Source organism: Panthera tigris, chromosome C1 (assembly GCF_018350195.1).
Source record: "Panthera tigris isolate Pti1 chromosome C1, P.tigris_Pti1_mat1.1, whole genome shotgun sequence".
Lineage (NCBI taxonomy): Eukaryota > Metazoa > Chordata > Mammalia > Carnivora > Felidae > Panthera > Panthera tigris.
This window is the reverse complement of record NC_056667.1, coordinates 176,356,800-176,383,353: the sequence shown is the minus strand read 5'-3', so window position 1 is coordinate 176,383,353 and position 26,554 is coordinate 176,356,800. Positions and strand designations below refer to the sequence as shown.

The 26,554-nt window shown below is 37.4% G+C and overlaps 1 protein-coding gene across 14 annotated transcripts in view; it reads left to right on the top strand.

Annotated features, from left to right (window-relative positions):
* STAT4 (signal transducer and activator of transcription 4) overlaps positions 1 to 26,554 on the top strand; it is a 114,489-nt gene that overhangs the window by 50,111 nt on the left and 37,824 nt on the right. For 13 of the 14 annotated variants that reach the window (XM_015543182.2, XM_007094699.3, XM_015543180.2 and 10 more), the window contains one exon: positions 25,819 to 25,917. In XM_015543182.2, coding sequence (XP_015398668.1) covers positions 25,819 to 25,917 — 99 coding nt within the window. Of the gene's footprint in view, positions 1 to 20,152; positions 20,502 to 25,818; positions 25,918 to 26,554 lie in introns of those variants that run through there. The other variant, XM_015543183.2, reaches the window with a different exon arrangement.

Here is a 26,554-nt window from a genome sequence, read left to right as displayed (position 1 = left end):
TCCAAATGACAACAAAAGGCAAAAGTTGGCTCTGGTGGCACCTGTTGCCTTCCTGCACCTCCCTGTGAGGCCAAAAATTTCCTAGATTCTCTTAAACCAGGTCAGCCTTACTCAGATTTGGTTACCTTGTTCAAGTGTCTGAGTATTATTTATATCAAAAAAATTTTTGTTGTATGAATTCAGCATTTCCCTTCTCTTAAATTCAATGCATCTTGAATAAGTTTTATCTCCCATGACTCAGGCTCTGCTCTGTGCCCCTACCATAACCCTCAGGGGTAAAGGAACAACTACAATGTAGATACTAAAAGAGAGGCTCAGATTCAAAAAAAGGGAAAGATGGAGGAAATGATGTTTGTTTGTTTCTCAGCACGCAGATCAGTGTCTGGAGATAATTGTTCAGTACAAATTTATGGACTAACCAAACAAATGAGTGGGTGGCATCAGTAATGTCACTGGCTGTAAGTGTGTGGGTAAGACCTTCAGAAACAGAGGTGTGGGCAGGTGTTACAGGTGGGCAAAACTGTGTATGCAAAGGCACAGTGATAGGAAAGCAGTCTGCGGAGACATAAAAGCCTGGGTTGGGGAATCTGTGGGCATCCTTTGCCCACACACTTGAGTTGTGGGAAGATGGCCAGAGCACCCAAGAACCATGGCAACGGCCTTCATGGGAGGGAGCCCAGGGAACTGGCATAGGGGTGTAGGGCAGAAAGATTCTTTTTCTTACTATTTGCTCTACTATGAGACTAGAAAGTGTGTGTCTAAGCTGAGTCACAGAATAATTATTAACTACCCTTGAGAAATGACCTTAACTTTTCTTCCCATGGTTTGTGTGAACACCCATAGCCCTGAAGCCCAGTGTCTTGTATTCCACTTCCGGTTCTACCGCTCATTAGCTGGTTGACCTTACTCTCCCTCTGCTTCAATTTTCTTAGCTGGAGAATGGTGGTAATAATAAGACTTCCTCACCTAGTTGTTAAAAATAAAATGGAAAAGAGGTCACAGTGATAACAAAAGCTTCATTTTTCACAGATTGATTCATTGTTCCTTTGGAGCTCATCATCATCCTCCACTGCACATAGATTGTGCCACATTATCTGTTTATGTAAAAAATATATACATATGCATATATCCATACATATGCATGTGTACATCTTAGAATAATGGTGAGCACTCAGTGGATGCTGGGTGTGGTGTGCTAACTGCTTTCATTAGGTCATTTAATCCTCAAAACAACTCTGTGAGGTCATTACTGCTGTTTCCTCCATTTTACAGATGAGAAAACTGAGGTTTACCAAGGTTACATAGCTAAGAGGTGACAGAACTAAGACACAATCTCACTTTTTCTGAATCTAGAGCCTGCATCCCAAATATACACATGTAGATAATTTCTCCAAATTTTATCTTTATATTTCTCTGAAAAAAAAATACAGTTTATGATAATTTTAACAACTGTATCGAGGTAGGATGATATACAATAAACACCTATTTAAAGTGTACAACTTGGCAAGTTTTGGCATAAGTATCCACCCATGAAACCATTACCACAATCAAGATAATGAACATATCCGTCACCCTTAAAAGTTTCTTTGGGCCACTTTGTAATCTGTTCCTCCCACCCCTCCCTGTCCTGGGTCCACCCCCAAGCAACCACTGATCTGCTTTTGCTCATTAAAAATTAGTTTGCATTTTCTAGAATTTCAACATAAATAGAATTCTACATTTTGCACTCCTTTTTAACTGGGTTCTTCACTCGGCATAATTATTTTGAGATATATCCATATTTCTGCATGCATCAACAGTTCATTCCTTTTTGTTCCTGAGTAGTATTCCATTGTATGGATGTACTGAAACTTGTTTATTTATGATAATTTTTATCAATTCTCTATACTCTAGAATGTGGAAGAAGTAAAAACACCAATCACATTCATAAATTTGGTAGTATTCCGTTACTTAATTTATATTTATTTTAATACTTTATTGTACACGTTTTCTTGAAATATGAAGTAGGTATCTAAATTGAAAAGGAATGACATAGGGAGTTGAGATAGGGGAGAGGAGAGAATGGGTAAGAATTGTATCCCGGGTGTAATACCACTCCAATTTTTTAAAGCCATAAGTTAGTTTTGAAATTTTCTCCTTGAATGCATGCATATCAAATCTATATTTTTGCATTCTATATGTAAAGTTCTAAAATTGAAATACTATTTCAAATCAAAGTAATCCAACGTGGTGCTATAAACCATAAAAACTCTCTCCGTGATACAGCCACTGAAATTCATGCATCTTTTCTTTGGCCAAACAGTTGTAAGTGGTCAGTGATTTCTTCCATGTTAGGCACATTTATACCATGAAAGAATACTTTAAAGAAAGACAGGTGACTCTTTTTTCGGACTTGCAGATTGCAATCCATATAACACCTAGCTCCAGATTGTGTGGCGGAAAGCCCGTGGATGTCAGTGAAATGGGCTGGAATCTGGCTCCCCTGAGCCCCAGTTGCCCTGAGAACAAGGAGGAAGGCTGTGTTGGGCTTTAAGTAAGAAGGTATTTGAGAGTACATGGTACATAGAAGATACTGATAAATGGTATTTTCCTCCTCCTGCCCCTCCCAAGGCCTTTTTCCTTAAGACTTCTTCAGGCTCCCAGGAAGTATAAGGGCTTTTACCCATTCCTTTTCAGCACTTTGCAAACACTTTTTTTACTAGCATCTATGACAGTGCCAGGCATGAACCTGTCACTGGGATATTTGTTGAATAAATGCCCAAAGGAGACTTTTTCTTCCTAGCACTGGCATCAAAACAAATCCATGGCTGTGCAGACCGAGGACTGGAAGGAATTGTTTCCTGACCTTGTTCCCATGAGAATCACGAAGGAGTTTTTCCTGGGGCTTAAGGCAGTGGTGTGACTGGCGTTGCACAGGGCTTTGTTAGATGGTGCGGTAGTTAGAGCCTTTGTGGGAGGTGACAGAGCAGGTTGGGAACCAAGGGTTTGATTATTGTGGCCTTTCTCTGTGAATGGAACCCACTGGGAAATGTAACATCTTATTAAGGACCAGTTAGTGTAGCTAGAGGGTTGGTACACCCTCCATTAGTAAACCAGATACAGTGCTATTGTGAGAAGCCCGAGTAAGTTTCCAGGTAGTCCATCAAGGGACCCTTGTGAGTCTTTAAAAACATAGAAACTTGACCATGTTGAGTGAGAAAGAGAAAATGGCAACATCGTTTCCAAAATCAGCAGGTTCGCTCCAGCACAGTTTCCGGGTCTGCAGTCAGGCCACTGCCCAGCGATGGTTTGTTTGGTGAGAAGTGTACATGCGCTGTGTGTCCTAGGCCTCTGTCATCTGTGCCTTGTCTTGCTGCCTTCCCCTCACAGACGTGGGAGGCCAAAAACAAAAGCCAGAGTCAGAACTCTAAGTGACTCCAAAAGCCAACAGTGGGGTTGCTTTCGAAAGATGGAGTGCGGCATGGGAAATAAGGGGATGAAAACGTTTTAAGAAGCACTGGAATAAGAGAAATCCAATGCGATTTAAAAATTAAAAAACAGCTAATGTGTCTAAACTGTTCCTTCCACTATTACAGAAGACTTCTGGTGGGGTGGTCAAACCTGGCTTGAGTTCCAGGTTGGCCTCTAACAAGGTAAATGGCCCAGGGAGGCCACCTCGCTTCAAGAATGCACAGTTCTCCCATCTTCGAGCTAGTAATTCATAGTACCTGTCTAACCGAACTATCTGGAAGAGAACTAAATGGGACCGGAGTGTGGAGAGACAAACCACACACAGAACTTCTCACATAGAAGGTGTTCAGTAGATCTTTGTTGTGTCGAAGACTGAAGGAGGCCTCTTCCTCTTAGTTATCCAAATGGAAGCATTCTGGCTCCCCTCCTTCTCTTTAAACAATATTTGATCATATTTTATGTGCCTATGAAAAGCTCGAAGAATTTTCGTCAAAACGACTAGAATTTCCTTTCAGCCTCAGTTCTTTATTTGTAAAATGGGGACAATTGCACCTGCCTCCCAGGGACTCCGTGAGAACCACAGAAAATCAGCGAAAGTACTTGGTGCACACCAGGTACTTGCTAAGGCTTGTCAGTGTGTGAATTATTCAGATAAGCAGAGTGGTTTTGATAAATAGGAAAGTAAACAAAGCTAATATTTGGTAATTTTCCATTTGAAACCAAGAGGTTTCTGTTTTTGCCAAATGGAAAGAGATTTGTCACGCATGCAGTTTTATTTTTCCACATGGTTTAGTATACATGGAAAATTCAATTAAGAAAAATGATTTTGTTAGTGAATCTCTATCAGATTTTTTAAGGGCAACTACCCAGTGTTTTAAAATTTTAGGGGAGTTTCCATCAGTGAACGGGGCTTGTTTTGGCTGTGACCTTTTGGCTGGTTTAAACCTGTCAGGTCTGACCACAGAATCATGGCTCCAGGGCACAGGCTTGTTTTCTCTCCCTCTAACCTATTCACCACCCCTATTTTGCTGATGCTGACCAGAAGATTTCCTTTTTTAAGTAAGAAAAAAATTCATCTGTTTAGCTTTATATAACGTGCATGCATGAGTTGAAGTGAAATAAGCAATATTTCACCTGTCCCTCTTCCTCCCACACCGCCCCCGTCCTCTTCATTTCATATTTGATTTACCTGTCCTAACACTCCAAAATCATTTCTGAACGTGTTTCTCAAAGTATCACTGTGTGTAGGTGAAAAAACATGTTTCCAAAAGGATATTTATCTAGAACAATACCGTAACTATTATTACTTTTATAGTCATGTGTTCTACTTCTTTCTAAATAAGTTCCCTGATTTTTTATGTCTATGTAAGTTAAACAGTGAGTAATCTCTTTATTTCATCCTTGGCGTGCTTCATAAATCATAATCACTGTTTTCAGAGAACATGGAAATTACCTCTTTTTGTAAAATATGGTCATTAACAAAGAAACATTCTATAGAAATTGGGGCTCTTCAGCCTGCAGAAATTTGGGGGACTTCCCCACATAATAAATAATTGCTGAAAAACCAGAGATGTCATTGTGATTCTCTTCCTGTGACCATACATTAGAACAGCAGGAAGGGATGGTAATAATCTGTATTACAACCATAAAAACAAAAAAAGAAAAAGAAAGAAAGAAATCATGCCTTGAATACTTCCACTTAGTCTGGGTAAACTGAAGCCACACACAATGAACTTAAGGGAAAATATCACATCAAAACCAAATCGTAGAAATGGAAATCTAAAAATAATAGCATAAGGAGCTCTGGGGTGGCTTAGTTGGTTGAGCATCCAACTCTTAATTTCAGCTCAGGTCATGATCCCAGGGTCATGGGATCAAGTTCTGTGTCAGGCAGCGCACTGAGTGTTGAGCCTGCATGATTCTGTCTGTCTCCCTCTGCCCCTCACCACCCCACCCCCGACCCCGCTCTCTCTCTCTCTCTCTGGAAAAAAGATAGTAATAACCTAATGTTTACGTGCACATGTGTTCATGAATCAGACTACCTAGTTTGCATCCTGGCTCTGATTTACTGCCTAAGTGACTTCTGGCAAGTGACTTCTTCCCTCTGCTCCCTGCTTTCCTTATCTTCACATCAAATGGAGAGAGCGAGAGTACTGCGCAGTATTTATCACTGTGCTGTTAGAGAGCTAGATGACAAAATTCGTAAAAGCGTGGTGCCTGGCACTCAGGAAGCCCTCAGTAAATATTATTTAATAAATAGTATGGTTATCTAGAACTGAGTATAAAGGACATGTTTCTTTAAGATTAGTAACAGGCAGGGGCACCCGGGTGGCTCAGTCGGTTACCTGTCCGACTTGGGCTCAGGTCACGATCTCATGGTTCCTGGGTTCTAGCCCCGCATCGGGCTTGGTGCCGACAGCTCGGATACTGGAGCCTGCTTCAGATTCTGTGTCTCCTCTCTCTCCCCTTTCCATGCTCACAGTCTGTCTCTGTCCCTCTCTAAAAAATAAATATTTAAAAAAAAAAAAAAAAAAAAGATTAGTACAGGCAGGACAATCATAAAGAAGAAAGAAGATGATTTGGTGGGTTTCGGCCCATAAACATGTTTCCCGCACATACTGAGGTCAACTCACGAAGTTTAGCCCTGGGGATAAAAGGAGGACTATCACACCAAAGGGCTCAAAGAACAAGAACGTGAATCTCTGAAGCTTTTAAACAGTATTCATCTTACTGACCTCCCTGGACAATAAATACATAAATAAATAAATAAATAAATAAATAAATAAAATAAAAACCTATATTTATTTTGTCCAATCATAGGTTTCTACTGATGAGGTTAAATGTTTAGAAGTATTTGAATTCTGTAAATTTAATTATGAATGTCAACTTCAGTATCACTTGACTGATGCTCTAGGTATATCACCAAGCACTGAACATGTCGCTTTTTCAGGCAGCAGCATCCTTGTGTAGGCTTCCCTGTCTTTCTCACCTGGAGGATTCCAGGAAGGCTCCCCCATAAAAATGAGATTTTTCCACATACCCTGCTATTCTTAACGGGATCTGGCCTAATTCGAATGCAGGCCACAGGCACAGGTGTCACAGGGAGGCAATCTGGCTCTGGCCCTGAAGGATGTATGTTTGCTTTGCCTAAAATGATTTGTTGACTCATACACATTTTTTTTTCCAGAAAGCTCCTTGAATTGGACATGTTTTAATTTTTTTTTTTCTAAGCAGCCACTAAACCGTGAAACTTAAACAGAATTAGGCATGTGTTTTGATTTGTCTTTTGCTCTGCCAAGTTGGAAAAGTTCCCAGCAAGTGATTTATTTGCCAACAAAACCGCAAAAGCACAAATGAGACCCTTAAGGGTTACAAGTTCTTTTGTAATATCTGTGTTCTGATGGATGGCTAATTATTTTTGGCTTGAGACAGATTGATAGCAAAACAAAAATTAAGAGAGCTAGAATTCTAACACCTTTTACTCCAACTCCTAATGTTACTGATGAGTCAATTGAGGCTGTAATGACCTGACCAAAACTCCTTAGGAACAGAAAGCTTGATTGAGGGTGTTTATCCTGCTCTTTCTTCTGCAATTTTCACAGAAAGTTCAGTGATACCACCTCCAATCTCAGACCCTTACAAGCCCACGCTGCTGATGCCAACAAAATCCCACTCCAGAAGTTAGGGGTTACTTATTGTCGGTTCACGTCTACTAGCAAGGATCATTAAATACTATATTTAAAAATCAGGAACAACCCAAATGTCCATAAGAGGGAAATGTTTCCACAGATTGTGCCTAGGCAGATAACTGAGTCGTGTACGTTTATTTAACACCATGTTTTTGAAGACTGTTTAAGGACATGGAAAAATAATCCTGGTGTGTTATTTATTAAGTGAAAACTGTGGAATACAAATTTACATATCAATTTTATATCATAATGTATATATTTAAAAAATAATTTTAAAAACTTGGAAGGAAAGACATGAAAATATTATTGATGCTTCTCTGTGGTAGGTAAAATTAGGGATGATTTTTTGTATTTCCATGTATACTTTTCCTAGATATACTTTTACATATTTTATTCTGTGGATAGGGATTAGATTTATAATCTGGAAGACAAAGAATGTTATTTCCAATAATCCAGTGTATTTATGATCAACTGGAAGAAGGGAGTCATAGCTATATGAACTATCTTTTTTTCTTTTAAAGAGCATGTCAGCATGAATATGATGTATGAAGCGTGTGCCATCTACTCATGACTTTGGCTTGGGCCAGAAGGTATAAAGACTTTGGCTTTTAGTTTGAAATGAGAACCACTGGATGGCTTTGGTGGAGGAGTGGCTTGATTTTAACAAGGTCACTCTGGCTGTGGTGTTTAGCCAAACTAAACAAGGATGGTAATGGTAGAACAGGTAGTGAGAAGAATTGGATTTTAGCTGGTTATACATCATGATGTTAGATTTTAAGAACCATTTTAAAATGTATTTATTATACAAGGATTTGAATATGTCTTATGTATATTTTACCAGTGGAACTTGTGATGAACCCCCAAAAACTCCCTACTTATTATATGGGATTTAAATATGTCTTTTATATAAATTTTATCAATTTATTTATTACATGGGGATTTAAATATGTCTTTTATCTTTATTTTCTCAATGTAACTTGTGAGGAGCCTAAACAAAAAAGCAAAACAAAACAAAAACAAAAACAAAGACCACTGGGTATAGCAGGCCTTTTTCCTGAAAATAGTACCAGATCTGCTTTTACCTTTCCTTTTCAAACATCTGCTCCTATACTAAGAAACAGTTGCTCTGTCTCTATGGAGAGCAACCAAGGTTTAAGACTATGGATCTCAAAGACTGACAGAGGCAAGTAGATTGAAATTAAAAATTCAAAAGCATTATATGAAAAGAAGGAGATGGTACCTAAGATAGGGAGGATTTCTCAGGAGGTCAAAAGAGAAACTGGGGTAGAATTAAATTTGTGTTGAACACAGGAAAGGATAAATAAACTCACTGGATAAATAAACATTAAAAAATACAAAAATAAAAAGATTCTCACTTAGAATCAAAACAGAAAATTCAGTAACATGCTGTTAACAAGCAACCCATAAAACGAGGTGCTGGAAAAGTTAAAAGTAAAAAGCAAGGCAAAGATATATCAGGCAAATGCAGACAAAAAGAAGGCGCGGTCACTATATATGATGTTATAATAACATCATAAAATAGAAATGAGATATAATAGCTGACATTTGTTTAGTACTAAGGACATATAACATCTCATTTAATCCTCATGATGGTTATGAGGTTGTTAGTGCCAAACTCCAGCCCAAAAGCAATAACCAGGATAAATATGATACGACCGTAAGAGGCAATTTCAAGTGAACAAATACCGTTCACAGATCAGTGTGCAACAGATCATTTCGAATCAACATGTGAGGCAAAAAATATAATAAACACTAGAAGGGATGAGACAAATCAAGTAGCGGTGAGACACTTTAATACACCTTTCTTAGTTTCTGACCTATCAAGTAGGCAAAAACAAATGAATAAGATCTAAATGCTATAATTTAATGAAGTTTGTTTAACAATATATCACATCATTTTAATGGCGAAAATTGTAAATAATCTAAATGCCAACAGTGGAGAATTTATTAAATAAATCAGGCTAGGACTAGAGTAACCATTTAACATCTCTAAAATGATGTTGTAAATGTTTTAAAAACATTATAATTATACATTAAATGGAAGAACAGATACATAATGATATATAGGATGTGCTCTGAATTTTATTTTTGAAAGTGTGTGTAAAACATATGTGAATATATATACAAAGAAAAGAAACTAAATGGGTACCCCAAAACATTAACATCAGTCATCTCCAGATCTTGTGATTATGGGTGGTATTATTTTCTTAGTGATTTTTCCATTTGAAAATTTTCTTCAAAGGGTATTTTTGCCTCTTCAATCAGAGAAAAACATAACTGACCTTTGTTTAATGATTGACTGTGATCTTACAAACATCCCACTTGATTCTCACAATATAGAAGAGAAAAGGTACAGATTTTATATGGGAGGAAATCAAGGCTCAGAGAGGTAACATTGCTTTTTTTTTTTTAATTAATGTTATAGTTAATAGCAGGGCTGGGGTAAAACTCTGACTTCTGACCCCAAATCCTGAGGACTTTCCAGGATATTCTTCTGGGTAAACCATGCCTCCACAAAGGCCATGTTCAAATGCTGCTGGTTCAGCATGTCAAGTGATCATGACCCTGAGGTAATAAACCCATACAGCCTGATAAGATGTTGCATCCAAGATAGTAGGAGAAAGAGGTGACAATATTTAATTAGCTCTAAATGAGCAAGGAGCTAAGGGAATAAGATAATACATTTTGATGGAAGCTGAAAGTGGAAATAGTCATGGGAAGCCAGAGCTGGTCAGCTTCAAAGGTTCTATCACCCGAGGGACAAATTTTACCTAGTTAGCATCTTTTCTAGAGGTACCCTGGGAGAATAAAGATACTTTAAGTATAAACATGTTTCTGTGATTTACATTTTAGGCCAGACTAAAGATCACTTTGAATGTCACCCTGGGTATCTGCAAACCAACATTAGGATTCATTCAGATCACTGGATCTGCGACCTGGCTTCATGCTCATGGTTGAGTGATGGGCCATTTGGGACTCACTTTCCACTATTTATGAACTATTAGCAGTTTTTCAGTTTCCATTTCTCTCAGTTGCTGGATAGTTTGTATTAATACTTCTGTTGCACTTCAAAATAGATTTCAGACTTTTGTTCAATGGAAAATGTACAGGGACACTTTGATGGTTGCTTTGTAAATGTCAACAATCTTCAGAGAATGATTTTATTTCTTCAGATTGGAATGATTTTTCCATTTCTCGCTTTAGGAGTTCTACTTTTCTGATTTTTTGCACAATATGTAAATTAATAAAAAAGTTTTTACGAGTGGAATCTTTGTTATGAAAATGGCTTTAAAATGTTTTTCCAATTGCTTAATAACACAAAACTTTGTAAAAATCAAATAATGAAAAGTCTAAGAAGAAACTAAAAATCCCCTGAAATTCCACCAAAATCAGAAAGCCACTGTGAACATTTTTGTCACTGCCTTTTCATGCTTTTACTGCATACACACTCATATAATTTACCATAAATTAGGTATGATACATGCTGCTTTTTATCGTAAACTTTTTCTCTTTTTCCCCTTATCTCTATCCACGCCATCACCCCCCAAGATATCATTGTTAACCAACGTGTGCTCTTCCGTACCTATACCTGATTACTTAAATAACATGGGAAAATGTTCAATTTATCCCCAGATATATTATGTGTATTTGTGGAATTTTGTAAATGGAGAAGTCAAGATTTTGTCATTTACAAACATGAAGTTTTAGCTCTCATTTCTCTGCTTTCCAAATTTCACATCACAGAAATCTCTAGATTTTATGGTAGCAAATGGTCTGTGGAGTGGACGTGCCACAGTTTATTAAACCATTCCTGCTGGGTGAGCAAGCACTTCACCACCAATTTTTCTCTATCATAAACAGTGTTGTAACAAACAACCTTGTACACGCATCCTTATGGGCTAGTGCTCTTACTTTTATGGGATAGATTCCTAGAAATGGGCTTAGTAGTCAAAGCTATAAGTACTTTAAATTTTAGGAGATAGTGTCAGGTTGCTTTCCAAATAGGTTGTAGAATGTACATTTTCATCAGTAAAGTGTCTGAGGAGCCTCTCCCTCATGTCTCCATTAGCAGTAGGTATTTTCATTCCTTTTCATTCTGGCTTACCTGATTGTTGAGAAATAATATCTCTCTTTCTATCTTAAATTCACTTTTCTCTGACTGAGGCTGGGGATCCTTTCTCACATTTATTGGTTGTTAGAATGTGCTCTTTTGTCAATCTCCTATTTACTTTCTTCTATTGGGATTTCTCATCAATACCAAAGGATTCTTTATATATTAGAAATAAACCCATGCTTCTATGGTCAATTAATCTGTGACAAAGGAGGCAAAAATATAGAGTGGAGAAAAGATAATCTCTTCAATAAATGGTGCTGGGAAAACTGGACAGCCACACGCAAAAGAATGAAACTGGACCACTTTCTTACACCACACACAAAAATAAAAATAAAGGCCTAAATGTGAGACCTGAAACCATATAATTCCAAGAAGAGAACATAGGCAGTAATTTCTTTGGCATCAGCTGTAGAAACCTTTTTTTAGATAGGTTTCCCGAGGCAAGGAAAACAAAGAGAAACTGAACTATTAGGATTACATCAAAATAAGAAGCTTTTGCACAGCAAAGGAAACCATCAACAAAGCAACCTACTGAATGGAAGAAGATACTTGCAAATCATAAATCTGATAAAGGATTAATATCCAAAATAGATGAAGAACTTACAGAACTCCACACCAAACAAAAAAATAATCCAATTTAAAAATGGGCAGAGGACCTGAGTAGACATTTTTCTAAAGAAAATATGCAAATGGCCAACAGACACATGAAAAGATGCTCAACATAACTAATTACCAGGGAAATACAAATCAAAACTGCAATGAGACATCACCTCACTAGAGTTGGTGAGGATGTGGAGAAAAAGGAACCCTCATGCACTGTTACTGGGAATGTAATTTGGTGCAGCCACAATGGAAAACAGTGAGGAGGTTCCTCAAAAAATTAAAATTAGAAGTACAATATAACCCAGTAATTGAACTACTGAGTATTTACCCAAAGAAAATGAAAATACTAAATTCAAAAAGATGTAGGCACCTCTATGTTTATTATAGCATTCTTTACAATAGCCAAGATATGGAAACAACCCAAGTGTCCATCCATAGATGAATGGATAAAGACGATGTGGTGTATATACGTACAATGGAATATTGCCCAGCCATAAAAACGAATGAGCTCTTGCCATTTGCAAGAACATGGATGGGCCTAGAGGGTATAACGTTAAGTGAAGTTAGTCAGACAAAGAAGGACAAATACCATATGATTTCACTCATATGTGAATTTAAGAAACAAAACAAGTGAACAAAGAAAAAAAGAAAGACCAACCCCCTCCCAAAAAAACGGACTGTTAAATACAAAGAATAAACTGGTGGTTGCCAAAGGAGAGGTGGGGGGGGGTGGTATGAAATAAAGAGGAGTAGAGTGCACCTATCATGATGAACACTGAATAATGTATAGAATTGATGAATCACTATACTACACACCTGAAACTAATATAACACTGGTTATTACACATCAATAAAGAATGTTTAAATATTTTTAAAAATATCTTTCACAGTACATAACTATCACATGAGTTGATATTTTCCTTAGTCTAATATGCCTTTTGGATTTATGACATCTTTTTCCATACAAAAAATATTTAAAGGTAGTGAAAAATCCATCTTTTTCATATAGTTTCTGGGGATCTTGCCATTGGCTAAAAGTCTCCCAACTCTTAAATTATACAAGTTTTCCTAAATTTTATTCGAACATTTTTTAAAAATTCAGTCTTTCATCTAGATAGAATTCTTAGAGAAATCCAATTCTTCTGGATTGATAGACAAGTATACCAGCAAGATTTTTTTTAATAATCCTACTGAACTGAAATACCAGCTTTCTATGTTAATTTTCTCATATGATAATTCTCCACCACTCTCTGTTATGCTCCGCTGATTAGCTATATGTCAATATTATTGATTATAATGTATACTTATGAGTTAGACATATACTACAAGTCATAGTGTATGTCGAAACCTAGTATGACAAGCCTTCCTTCCCCCAACTTGGAGACAATGATCTGGTGGTTAATTGATTGCAAACACACACTCTGGTGTCAAATTGAATCCTGATTTCAAGTCAGTTAACATCTCTATATCTTAGTTTACCTATCTGATAAATTGGGATGATAATATTTGTCACAAACAGTTGTTATGAAGATTAACTGGAGCAAAACATAGAACACTTGGAAAATTCCCTGGCATATGCTAAGCACTGAAAAATTAGCCTTTGTCATTTCTTAACTGTTGTACAGGATTTCTTTCTTGTGGACATCATTGACTCTTCCCTTCAACCCAAACCCTCTGGAAGCAACTCTTGGGAGTCTTAACTTCAACTGCATTAAATATATGTATTCATTTTGGGCCAATTAAAATTTTTATGATACTATGTGTCACATCCTGGAACTCTGTTTGTTCTGTGTTATGTTTTTAGTTTATGCCCTCTTAGATCTTGTTCAAAGTCTTCAATATGACTCTGGTTCAATGCCTTTCATATGACTTGCACCTTTCTTGTTAAATGTATTCCTGTTTTAAAAATTATTTTTCTTATTATTCTGATTGTAACATTTTCCCCATGTCTAGTTCTAAATGGTTATTGCCATTGTAGAAAAAAAATGTCATCTTGTTTATTCCTTCTAGCATTTTTTATTAGAGTCTCTTGGGTTTTTTTTTTTACTGTACATACAGTTATATCATCAGTAGGAGAGATGTGTGTATACCTTCTTTACCAAGATTTACATTTAATACTCCATTTTCCTGTCTTTATACTCTTGTCTAAATACTCTTTAATTATGATAATGATGTCTCCTTGTTATCACAAGAGTAGTGGTAAAAGGGTGACCAAAGGATCCCACCAGACATAAGCACAGGACCCTGACTCCTTTACCATCAATAAAAGATGTGTCCTACTACACAGAAAGCTGGAGAGTCAGCGTGGGTATGAACCCACTCAGGGGACAGCTTTCATGGTTCAAGCCTCCCCAAGGCAGCCTCACTACCAATGATAGTGCTCATCCTGGGTGAGGATCCCATTGGGCGTTACAGGGGAAGAACAGTGAACTTGAAGAATTTACTGTTTTTATAGGTAGAGAATCAAGCCTGCTCTTTAGCTGAGGGAGCCTTTACCTCATTAAGGTTGCCTGCTACAAATACAACTCTGAAAAATGAGATGAGTAAAAGAATTGTCAGGGCCTTGCACTGTTGCCATATCCAGCCAGATCATGCAGGGACACCCAGGGTCCACGGCAGATTACCTCTACCAAAATCAAGTATAACTGCCTCAGGTATTAAGGCCCCAGTTGTCTCAGGAAGTCATTTAATAATCTTGTAACCAAACACAGGCTCATTTTCTGTTGGTTGGTTTGTTTTCACCATGGCAGCTGTCTTGAGGTTTCATGAAGAATGGTTAGTCCTTGAACAGATTTATCAAAGAAACTATTCTAATTTCCAGGGAAAATAAAACAAAATGCAGCTGTGGCTCAAGGGGTTTGGCTAAATAAAGAAGGAATGCATTTTTTTAAAAGGCAGCAATGATTTAGAAAGGTCATCGTTTATTGAATAAAATACACCCAATTTGAAGAGTTTCTTCTGTCTAACTTCCCAGTTCCATGACTTTTCACAAATAATTTAAGCCCTGGGCTTCCTAATATGTGCCTTGCAGGCTATTATCAGCATTAAAAACAAATTGTATAAAGCACCCTGCATGTAATCGGTATTCAGTAACGCACATGCTCCATTATTGTTATGTTCAAACATGTAAATAGTAAGTGGAATTTGTTAACATTTACCTTGTGTTCTTCCTGTCATTCTGAATTAAGCAGTTCATTTATCTCTTAATTACAGGGCTGTGAATTACCAAAGAGCATTGAATTTTAGTCATCCTAATGATTTAACTAGCCTCCAACTCTTTCTTCCTCTTTTCACTGAATGACAAAGTTTCAAAGCCAACATTCATCTTCTACAAAAACCTTTGCTGAAACAAAGCAAAGAGAAAGATCTGATATGAAGTATATACGTGTAATCTGTCACTTCTTGTTTTGTTTTAATCATAAAAGTTCCACATGCTTAATTATTTTAAAACTTCTAATACCAAAGAACTGGGGAAAAGTAAAATTTCCATTCCTCCCAATCCCATTTCCCCAAGGAGAACCATTAATGAGAGTGTGATGTGTTCATTCCAGGTTTTATTTCTATGCATAGAAAGTGTAATATTAGTTATTTTCTTCCAAAGATTATATGAATTATGCTGAGGTGAAAGCACTATATTATTATTATTTCTAATTCCGAGCCTGTGGGTTAATTTTTTTTAATTCAAAGCAGCTTTTAGTGTGTTTGTGTGCATGCACAAGTTAGTCCTAAAGAAAAGACAAGGAAGTCCCTCCTGTCTGATGTGTTGAAAGCCCCAAATACATAGTCTTCCTTTTTCTAGGGCTTTATATTCATGTAAATATACTTCCTAGAACATAGCTCAGTCTTCATTGCCTTTATAATAGTTTTTTTGTTCCTTTCTGTGAAACCTATTAATAGGAAGATTTTTATCTTCTGTGACTTGCCATTATGAGCTTTCAGCTCTCCTAACACCCCCAGGAGGTAACAAAGAAAACTCCTTATGTTTACAGAGTGCTTTACAGATTACAAAGCTCTTTCTCAAATGTCTGCCATGCTCCTCACTGTGACTCTGTGATGAGTGGCAAGCATTATTTCCCCAACTAATAGGACAATTAAAGTAATAAAGGTTAAAAGGCGACTTGCCTAAGGTCACACAGCCACCGTCACAAACCCAGTTCCCCTCAGTTTCTTAGAGAGTTCTCAGGCAGCTTCACAGAGTCAATTGTCCAGGATGAGTCGAGCCTTCACAGACATAGAACATAGTTTAGGAAATATACTCAGAGTTTATAGAAGACATACTTGATTCCTTTAAGAAGTGTTTTCTTTTCATTTAAAAGAGTAAGCTAAGACAAGCTATATATACCTGCAGCTAATTTTTAGCTACTGGATTTTAAGATGGATGCATTATTATCAGCATAAATAGAAATAAGGCATTAATCATTTCCATCCATGGAGAATCTGTACCTCACCTCTCTTTCATCAAGAAACTCTTTGTGGTGATTAGAGGATTTAAAACTAACTAAACAAGGGAGTGCCTGGGTGACTCAGTTGGTTAAGCATCAGACTCTTGATTTCGGCTCAGGTCATGATCTCACAGTTGGGTTCGTGGGATCAAGCCCCGAGTCAGGCTCTGCGCGGACAGCACCGAGCCTGCTTGGGATTCTCTCTCTGCCCTTCCCCCTCTCTCAAAATAAATAAATAAGCTTTAAAAAAATTAAAAAATAAAGCTAACTGAACAGGAGAGGCAAGCCACTCTATTCATTTGCTTTTGTTCATTCCCGGCAAAAGAAATAGCATAAGGATGTGTGAGACCTGTGACTTCAATACGACAATTTAAAAAATAGACTTGATTTTTTTTAGAACAGTCTTAAGTTTACAGAAAAACTGAGTGGAAAGTACAGAGATTTCCCATCTACTCCCTTAGCCTCCCCTCCCCCGTGTCAGTGCGTTTCCCCTGTCGTTAGCAGCTTGCATTCAGTGTGGCACATTCATTACAACTGATGAATCAGTAATACATTACTATTAAAGAAAGTCTATAGTTTATTTTAGGATTCATTCTTTGTGTTCCATAGTTCTGTGAATTTTGATAAACACATAATATCATGTAGCCACCATTACAGTCTCATACAGAAAAGTTTCACCACCCTAAAAATCCTGTGTTCCATCTGTTCTTCATTCCTCCCTCCCTCCCTTCCTACCCCCGCAACACCTAGCAAACACTGATTCTTTTACTGTCTCCATAGTTTTGCCTTACAGTACCTAGCCTTTTTATATTGGCTTATTTCATTTAGCAATGGCTTTACGTTTTCTCTTTGCATAACTTGATACCTCATTTCATTTTATCACTGAATAATATTCTATCGTATAGATGTACCACATTATGTTTATCCATTCACCTACTGAAAGACGTCTCAGTTGCTTCCAAGTTTTGATAATTTGAATAAAGTTGCTATAAACATTCATATCCTGGCTTTTTAAAAATTTTTTAAAAATTATTTTCTCAATGTTTATTTATTTTTGAGAGAGAGACAGAGTCCGAATAGGGGAGAGGCAGAGAGAGAGAGGGAAACATAAACCTGAAGCAGGCTCCAGGCTCTGAGCTGTCTGCACAGAGCCTGACTCAGCACTCGAACCCATGAGCCATGAGATCATGACCTGAGCGGAAGTGGGAGGTTTAACTGACTGAGCCACCCAGACACCCCATCGTATCATGGCTTTTGTGTTGTCGTAGACTCTGGGTCTAAAGTTCTCTCTTGTCTAGCAAGAGAGCGGGATGCAGGATTGAAAGCGAGAGATGACTAATGTCTGGGAAAAGACAAGAGCCCTGAATAAGGGTCCTTGCCCCATATTTATTCAGATCAGAAGGCTTACAAACGTGATGGGCATGCACAAAGAGACAAAGAAACTGTGAACATTAACTTGGTGGCATGAAGGAAGAGGAGGGTTTTGAAGACATACAGTGTTTGGGGTTTGGGTCAATACAAAACAAAATCTGGGCGCCAGGCAGTTGGGGAGTAATGTTGTTTACAGAGGACATGAGGCAGCACCTCTGTTTATCTTAGCTAGCCTAGGGGATGAGACAGATAGGGAGAGTAACCTCAGGGTTAATAAGGCACCTTTTCTTTTGTTAACCATCTTCGCTCTGGGCTGCTTGCCTGCAGCACAGCTGTCCATAGTCCAATTCACCAATTTACCTAACCTGGCCCTATTCTCCTGTGAAAAGTAGCTTTCTGCTACAGTACTAAATTGGGGGTGCTTCCACCCTGAATATCTAATCTTGTTTATTTCATATACCTATGTATTTGGTACCTTTGCACCATTCCTACTTTAGGCCTTTGCCTCTCCCTGTCTATTCTGGGGCTCTTCACCCCCTCTCTATTTCGGGGTGTCTTTGTGCCTCCCTATTCTTGGGGTGCCTTTGCACCCCCATATTCTTGGGTGCCAATCTGGTTTACCCAAACTCGGGTGTGAACATTTTATGGCTTTGTATTTCTTTATGCGTTGTTAACCCATTGGTGTAAGCCCAGGCAATTCCTAATCTTATCCTCCACATTGTGTGAGCCTAAGTTTTTAATTCATTTGGGTAAATAGGAGTATGATTGCTGGATCATATGGTGGGAGTATGTTTAACTTTGTAAGAAGCTGCCAAACTATCTTCCAAAGTAGCTGTACCATTTGAAAGTTCCTGTTGTGCCACATCCTCTTCAGTATTTGGTGTGGTCTGTGTTTTGGATTTAACCTTTCCAATAGCTGTGTAGTGGTATCTCATGGTTGTTTTAATTATCCTGGAAGATAACTGCTTTTTAAATCTATTAGAGTGATCCTTCTACATCTTAATCAGCCTTAAGACAACTAAGTCAGCTCTTCAAATTGATTGGGATTTTTCTGCCATAGACATGTTCTTATGATTCTAGTGAGAAAATACTAGGTAGAAGCTATTAAGAAAAATCATGTGCCCAGAACAAAGAGAAGGAAATAGGAAAAGGCTGAAGCTGAGAACATGTTGTCAAGTAGAAACAGGCCACTGTGTTTGGCACTGGTAAGAGGCAAGGATAAAAATGATTTAAGAACACTATTTGGGATGATAAAAGGGGAAAGAGCTCATTGGCAACCAGAAGTGTGCAGTAGATTGCAGATTGCCAATAAAAGTGTGAATGAAAACATTTGACTCCATAATTGGAGACAACTGCTTCATATCCCAGAGATACCATAAAAGAGGAAATATCAACATTTGAGTGCAGTATGGTTATAGGTAGTTAAAAACAATGAGAAGTCAAAATTTCTCTAATTGAGGTTAGAAGAAGAGCTGGTATAGCAGAACCAAGGGGTGCCCTACCCATATCCCCTTGGGCCCCATCATTTCAGTTCAATCTAGTGGAGTGATAAGTGCTAGCATCTGTATATATACACATATATATTTTTTTTCTTTTTGCTTCAGGGCTAATGAAGATAAGAGTTGGTGTAAAAATGCTCCAGTTCCCAAAGCCCTTGGGTAGATAGGTCTGTCACCTGCTCTCTCCACTGGTTCCTAACCCATCTTAGCCAATGGCTTGATAACACCTGGTTTACTGGATACCTTTTCTTTGTCTCACTTATCCCCCTCCCATAACTGTTTTTGGGGATCAACTCTCAATTATACATTTTGCACTCAAATTCTTATTGCAGGGTTAGCTTTTGGAGGAACCCAGGCTCAGACAGTTGTTGATTACATGTTTCTTCAGAATCCTACATCCCCTTTCATTCCTACTGCCTCCCTCTTTCCAGGCTCCCATGAAATTTCCCCCTTTATTTGACCTGAGACTCATTATTTTCATCCTGTAGTTGCCAAGTCATTGACTGCAGCCAGAAAACAATATCCGATTCTTCTTTCACAATGCAGAGGCAATTAATTAAATGTAGTGTTAACTCTTCCTCATGTGTTTGCATTTTAAAGGGGATCCTTGGAGAAAGAACTCAAAGGAGTGAATGAATGTCTAGTTGTGAAATCTCAGATTCTGTGCCACCTGAATGGAGGAGATTATTTTGAGCAAGACTTCTCATATCCTTTACCTCTGATTGTGGTACTCCTTGGACCATTTGGGAGAAAACAAGCAGATTAACTAGTCACTTTTAAGTGACAAGTCAAAATTAGAAATTAAATGGAAGGGCTGGAGAAGAGGAATTTGAAGGAAAGCCAAAGAATTTGGCATAAAGTAGCAAAAAGAATAAAACAGCATATTCATTAATCCTAAAATACCTTTTTTCAGCATTTTAATCTCTGAAATGAAAATGCATCTTATAATCAGTAGCATCTCTTAATTACGGTTGTCAGGTGGCAAACACAATGTCATTGTCATTGCCTGTGATATGAAAGTCGGTCATAGCTATTCGCGTTGTTGTCACTTCAGTTGAATTATGTGCACTGTTGGCATAGCATATGTTGAGTTTAATTGCTGCTTAAAGCGTCATCAGTATAATACTGATTTAGGATTGAAACAAATAGCTATCATTTATGCAAAATGGGTTGGGAACAAGTCAGCAGGGTATAAATGTGATATTTGTTAAGCAAATTATTTGTCACTGGATGGATGATCCTAAATTCCATATTTCCATGGAAAGTAACAGTAAAGTGCTTTACAGGATGAACCAAAGGAAGATGCACACAGGTAAAAGAAGTTGTGTTACATTTTGTTTTTGAGATTCATGCAAAAGGACTGCCTATCATACACAAAGCAACAGTGGGAAGAGAAATTGCCAAATTCCTCACAATAGAGGAATGAAATACCAGTGCAATAGCAAACTAGAGTAAACAAATCACGCATTGCATGGAACAATCTTTAAGATGCATAGTATCTATTTATCAGAAACTTCCTGCTGATTTGGAACACAATGCACTTAACTTCCAGCATGATGCCATTGAGGAAAAAGTTCAATACGTGTTTAATCAAATAGGTAATGCCTGGGATGGGGAATTTGTTTTCTTTGATGAGACTTAAAATTACACTGTCAGTGCAAAAGGGATCAAGAGTATGAGTTTGGATTATGACAAGCAGTGTGTCACTGTAATCTTATACCTGCCAATTGCTGAAGTTACTGCCGTATTTAATTTAATTTAAACAATGTCTAAGAATAAGAACTTCTTCAAAGACATTATTGGGATGGGCATTAAGGAGGGTACTTGTTGTGATGAGCCCTGGGTGTTATAGGTCAGTGATGAACCCCTAAATTCTACTCCTGAAACCACTATACTCTATATTTAACTAACTTGAATTTAAATAAAATCTTGAAAGAAGGAACAAAAAGATATTATTGAGTGGACCAAAAAAATATAGATGAAAGTCCAGCTGATAGAGGACTGCTTAGTAGGCTTCTGGAATAGACATCCAGGAACCTACTATATATTCTTGTCCTCAATGATTGTATGGACATGTTTCTGAATAAAGAATAATTCCACCTAAAAGCATAGTGATATGGTTGTTAATAAAGATGGCATGACCAGGCCGCTACAACCCCTCAATGTTTCAGTCAACAAACCATTTAAGGACCATTTGCAGAAGGAATGTGAGTCCTGGTTCTTGTTTGAAGGTTTTCTATTCAGACCTTCTGGTAAGATCAAGAAAGTGCTAGCATCAAAACTTACAGAATGGAGACAGTAGCTGTGTACACTTTAAAGAAATGCTGCATCACCAACATTCCTGATGTCCCAGAGGACATTATTTTATGGAATAATATGAATGCCAATGGGACTAAGTTGAAAAGAGATTCAGAAAATTTGAATTCTAAGTATGTGAAGAAGTTTTAGGAATACATTAACCAATTTACTTCACATGTAATACCCTTTTTATATATGCACAGTGCTGATATGTGATTTTAAATATTTATATCTCTATAGAAATAAATCCAGAGTTCTTTCAATAAGGATAAAATAAAATTTCCAAGTGATAAAAAGCATTATGTCATAGTTTATATTTTTGCCTCAAAGCTAAACGCATCATTAAAGTTCAGTTCACAGAAATGGCAGGATTGACTCACTAGTATATAATACGTCTGAATGTGTGTGAGAGAACCCTAGGGAGAACAATCCACAAGATAGATTTTAACATGCCTCTTTCAATAACTGGTTAAATTAATCAGAAAAAAAATCAACAGAGATGCAGAAATCTGAACAAAACAACTGACACACATTGGGCTAATGAACCTGTGTAAGACATTTGCACTGCATGCAGACTTCACATTCCCCACAAGCTCATACGGGACACTTACAGAAGGTTCATCTGCTGGGCCACAAAGCAAGTCTCAGCAAATTTTAAGTGGTTAAAGTCACTCAGAGCATCTACTCTGATTAGAATTTTTTAATCTATAGAAAATGAGTGGGAAAAAAAAACCCCAGAGAAGTAGAAAACCCCTATGCTTGGAAATTAACCAAAACATTTATTTCTAAACAAGACGTAGGATGAAGGTAAAATCCTGATGGAAGTTAAATGATAGAAAAGGGAGAAAAATGTTATCAACATTCACATAAGATATGATTTGTGTATGTAGAAAATCTGAGAGAGTTTACAGATCAATTGCTAGAAATTGTTAAGAGATATTAAAAATACATTATTAGAGGGGTGCCTGGGTGACCAAGTCAGTTAAGTGTCAGACTTAGGCTCAGGTCATGATCTCACGGTTTGTGAGTTTGAGCCCCGCGTCTGGTTCTGTGCTGACAGCTCAGAGCTTGGAACCTGCTTCCGATTCTGTGTCTCCCTGTCTCTCTGCCCCTCTCCTGCTCGCACTCTGTCTCTCTCTCAAAAATAAATAAACATTAAAAGTTAAAAATAACACACATTATTAGAGTCAATAAGATTTTTGCTAAGTTGCTAGATTCAAAATCAATATATGCAAGTCAAATATATTTCTACATACCAGCAAAAATAATTAGGAAAGAAAGATATAATTTATTCTATTATCAAAAATACCAGTTATATAGAAATAAACCTAACAAAACAATGTGTAAGATCTCCATAGATAATTATAATGCTTAATGGAGAGACATTAAAGAAGACCTAAATAAATGGATTAGAACACAATTATAAAGATGCCAAGCTTCCCAAATGTATCTAAAGATTTAGCAACATTTAAATTCTCAACATGATCATGTGCGTGACTGCAGGCAGACAAGCTGGTTCTAAAATTTATATGGAAATGCAAAGAAACCTATTTTGCTTGACGTCGAAACTTATTATAAAGCTCTAGTAATTAAGATAACTGGTTGATAAAACAGAGATAGGTAGAATCCTAGATGGAATGGAGTCCAGAAGCAAACCCACCCGCATGTGGACACTTGATGTATGAGACTCAACCCAGCAGAGCACAGTGGAGGAAAGAAGTCAGTAAATATTGTCAGAACTGGGTACCCACATAGAAAAATGTGAAAAGGACCTCTCATTACTAACAAGCTCCAAGAGAATTACAGTGAAAAACAATACGATAAAAAGGTAACAGGGAAAAAACCTCCATGACTTCAGGTTAGGGAAAAACTTCCTAAGTCATAAAAAGCATTAATCATAAAGGGAAGAACTAATAAGTTTGATTTCACCAAAATAAATACTTCTATTCATTGGCACTTATGAAAGCACAGCCACAGGGCAGAAGATAATGTGCTACCCATATATAAGACAGACACACACCCAACAGCAAATGGGCAGTTTTCTCTCTCTGGCGTTATCTTCCTTCCTTCCTCCCACCAACACAGGGATGTTTTTTATTTTGTTTTGTTTGGGTTGCGTTTGGTTTCGGTTTTGATTGCTTTTCTTTTTTCTTTTTTTTTAAGGTTCATACACATGGTAACTGAAAGATGAACAGGAGTACATCATTGATATTTACCAAAATAAAAAGCACTAATTTGGTTTTGAATCTGTAGTGATCAATTTTCCATGAGACATTTTTGTCTCATACAGTTAAGTGAAGGACTAAGTTAGAAAAATGCAGAAGGAAAAGTGAAAAGATAGGCTAGATGAAAACAATGGTGATGCTGTGCTCTCTTTAACTAAGGGAGAAAAATAAACAGTTTAACCTTGTAAGACGTGAGGGGAAGTTGAATCTGAAAGGGAAGGTAAAATAGTTCAAGCAGGAAAGGAAAATGAAAATGTACACAACAGAGCTGAGAAATGTTGAAAGATAGTATCTGAATGATCACGGGAAAGCTCCCATAAGGGTGAGAAAAACAAAGACAAATAATGGTGATTCTCAGGGTCTTAGCAGAACTCCAGATCTTGGGAAGAGTTTTCAAGTTTACATAAATAACAGAGCCTCCAAATGAGCCCTAGAAGAAGAAGCCCTCTATTTTTAAAACCAGAATACTTAAAAATTAAAGGCAAAATGAGAAAGCATTATCTTTCTTGGGAAGTTGAACAGGAGTTATTTGGAAAAAAATCAATAGATAGGAAAATTAACAACAGGAGCAAATTTCTAACTAGAGACTGTCTGAAATTGTCAGCATGCAGAAATGGGAAATTTGGTATGTTTGCTAAAGAAATAGAATCATTTTCATTTCTTTACCTTATGGGCTGTTGTCAGTTTATTTTTGTTGTTTTTTTTTTTTCTTTTGGAGCTTTCTTATTTAAGAGGGAAGAAAGGTTTTTGCAGGTTGTAGAATATGGAAGAGCAGGAACTCAGAAGCTTGGTGTTTACCCTAGGTTTACAAATAAAAGTCCCAACTGATGTGCATCACCTAATAAAGTTATGGCAGCAGTGAAGGTCATAAAAATGTTTACAACCTCATTTCTTTCCTTGAAAGATCCTTTGGTTTATCAATCTGCATAATCTTACTTTTGATTAATCGCCAATTTTCCACTTTATGGGTCGTTATTCTGTTTGTTTTTTTCTGTTATTGACCTTTTGACCGTTTCGTAGATAATTATCACCTCCTTCAGAGAGGAGGGTGGAGGGAAACTAAATACTTTTCTACATTTATTAAGCATCCTGTTAACCCTGGCTTGGAAAAGTCCTCGTAACAAAGAAGTTTAACACTCCTAAAATAATGGTGTTGTTGCAGATAGTTCTATAAATCAAGACATCTCAGACCCCTGCAGGGCCCTGGCAAGTGAGGTAAATCAGTGCCTGGATTTCTCAGTGGTGGACAATCTGGCACACATTTCCCCTGGAGGGATTACAATATTTGAACTTACACAACATACCTAGTGGCTGAATTAAACCCACAGACTGCCAGCTGCCAATGTCTGCATAGGTAATAAAAAAGTATATGCTTAGGTGTGATAAAAGTATTACTGCTAAGGGGCGCCTGGGTGGCTCGGTTGGTTAAGCATCTAGCTCTTGGTTTCAGCTCAGGTCATGATGTTGCAGCTTGTGAGACAGAGCGCCCTGTTGGGCTCGGTATGGACGGTACAAGAGTGCTCTCCCTCTCTCTGTCTCTTTCTGCCCCTCCCTTGCTCTCACTCTCAAAATAAATAAATAAATATTTTCTCAAAATAAATCTATCTTTCTCAAATAAATATTTAAAAAACATATTATTGCTGAAATGTGTGATAGTTCCACTCTAGTAAACTCACGGTTATAAGCCAGTCGACATGAAAGGCTTGGACCGAAGAATGCTTGAAGCATACCATAAAGTACAGAGTTAACAAGTGAACAGCTGGGACCACCTGGTTCATAATAATTTGCGAAGAAGTAACTCTTTTACCTAAAACTTATCTTACGCATAAAATCAACGGAACCTCCTGAGTGTGCGTTCAGAGCCTTTCCTACAGAAGTGTTCAAGAACTCTTTAATTATTAAAAATGATTTTTGAGGACACACCAATATGCTACACAGGAGTTTCATTCACAATATAAGTTGCTGTGGCTTTAGGGCAAATTGTTGAAATAAATCCCAAGTCATTTCCTATATTTAATGAAAGGTTATTTTTGATTTGCAAGTAGTGATGTTTCTTTACGATGTATACATTTAAGCTTTTATGTTGTTTTTGCTCACTTTTTTCAGGGAAAATTTCATGGAAATCCAATGCATGTAGCTGTGGTCATTTCAAACTGCTTAAGGGAAGAGAGGAGGATATTGGCTGCAGCCAACATGCCCGTTCAGGTAATATTTTCTGAGCTTGTGATCTTGTTATCACCTTGAACTCAATTTTTCTGAAACAGATAAATTCTTATCTTCTTCCCATCCAGCTCCTTCTACCTATGCTAATGGTGCCAACCATCCTTCCAATCACTTGGAATCAAGGTCATAGGATCATTTTTGAGTAGTTCTTTGTCCCTGCCTTCATACTGAGATAATTACCTCGTCTGTCTAGAGTTTGTTTCTGGAATCTTATCTATACATTCTTCTCTGTTTCCATTGGTCACCCTCTGATTCATGATCTTAAAACACCAGTTGGGGAATATAGTTAACTATCTCCTGGTTGAATTCCTAACTACCATTTGGATTTTGCTTCCCTCAGCGTGTTTATCCTTAGGGATTAATGTTGCTCAAAACCTTCTATATCTCCCAATTTCCTTCCCCAAAAGTCCAAAACTACTCCACAAGCAAAAACTTTATCTTTTAGAAACTCCACAAATACTTGCTTGTGGATTGTTTCAATGTACTTTGCACCTGCCATTTTTGAGATTCTATTTTATCACCCTATCCTGAATGAATTCAGAGCCCCCAACCAAGACTCATAGAGGAAAGAATGAAGCCCTTGGGAATACTTTTTCAGTTAATCCTTATAAAAAGGAAA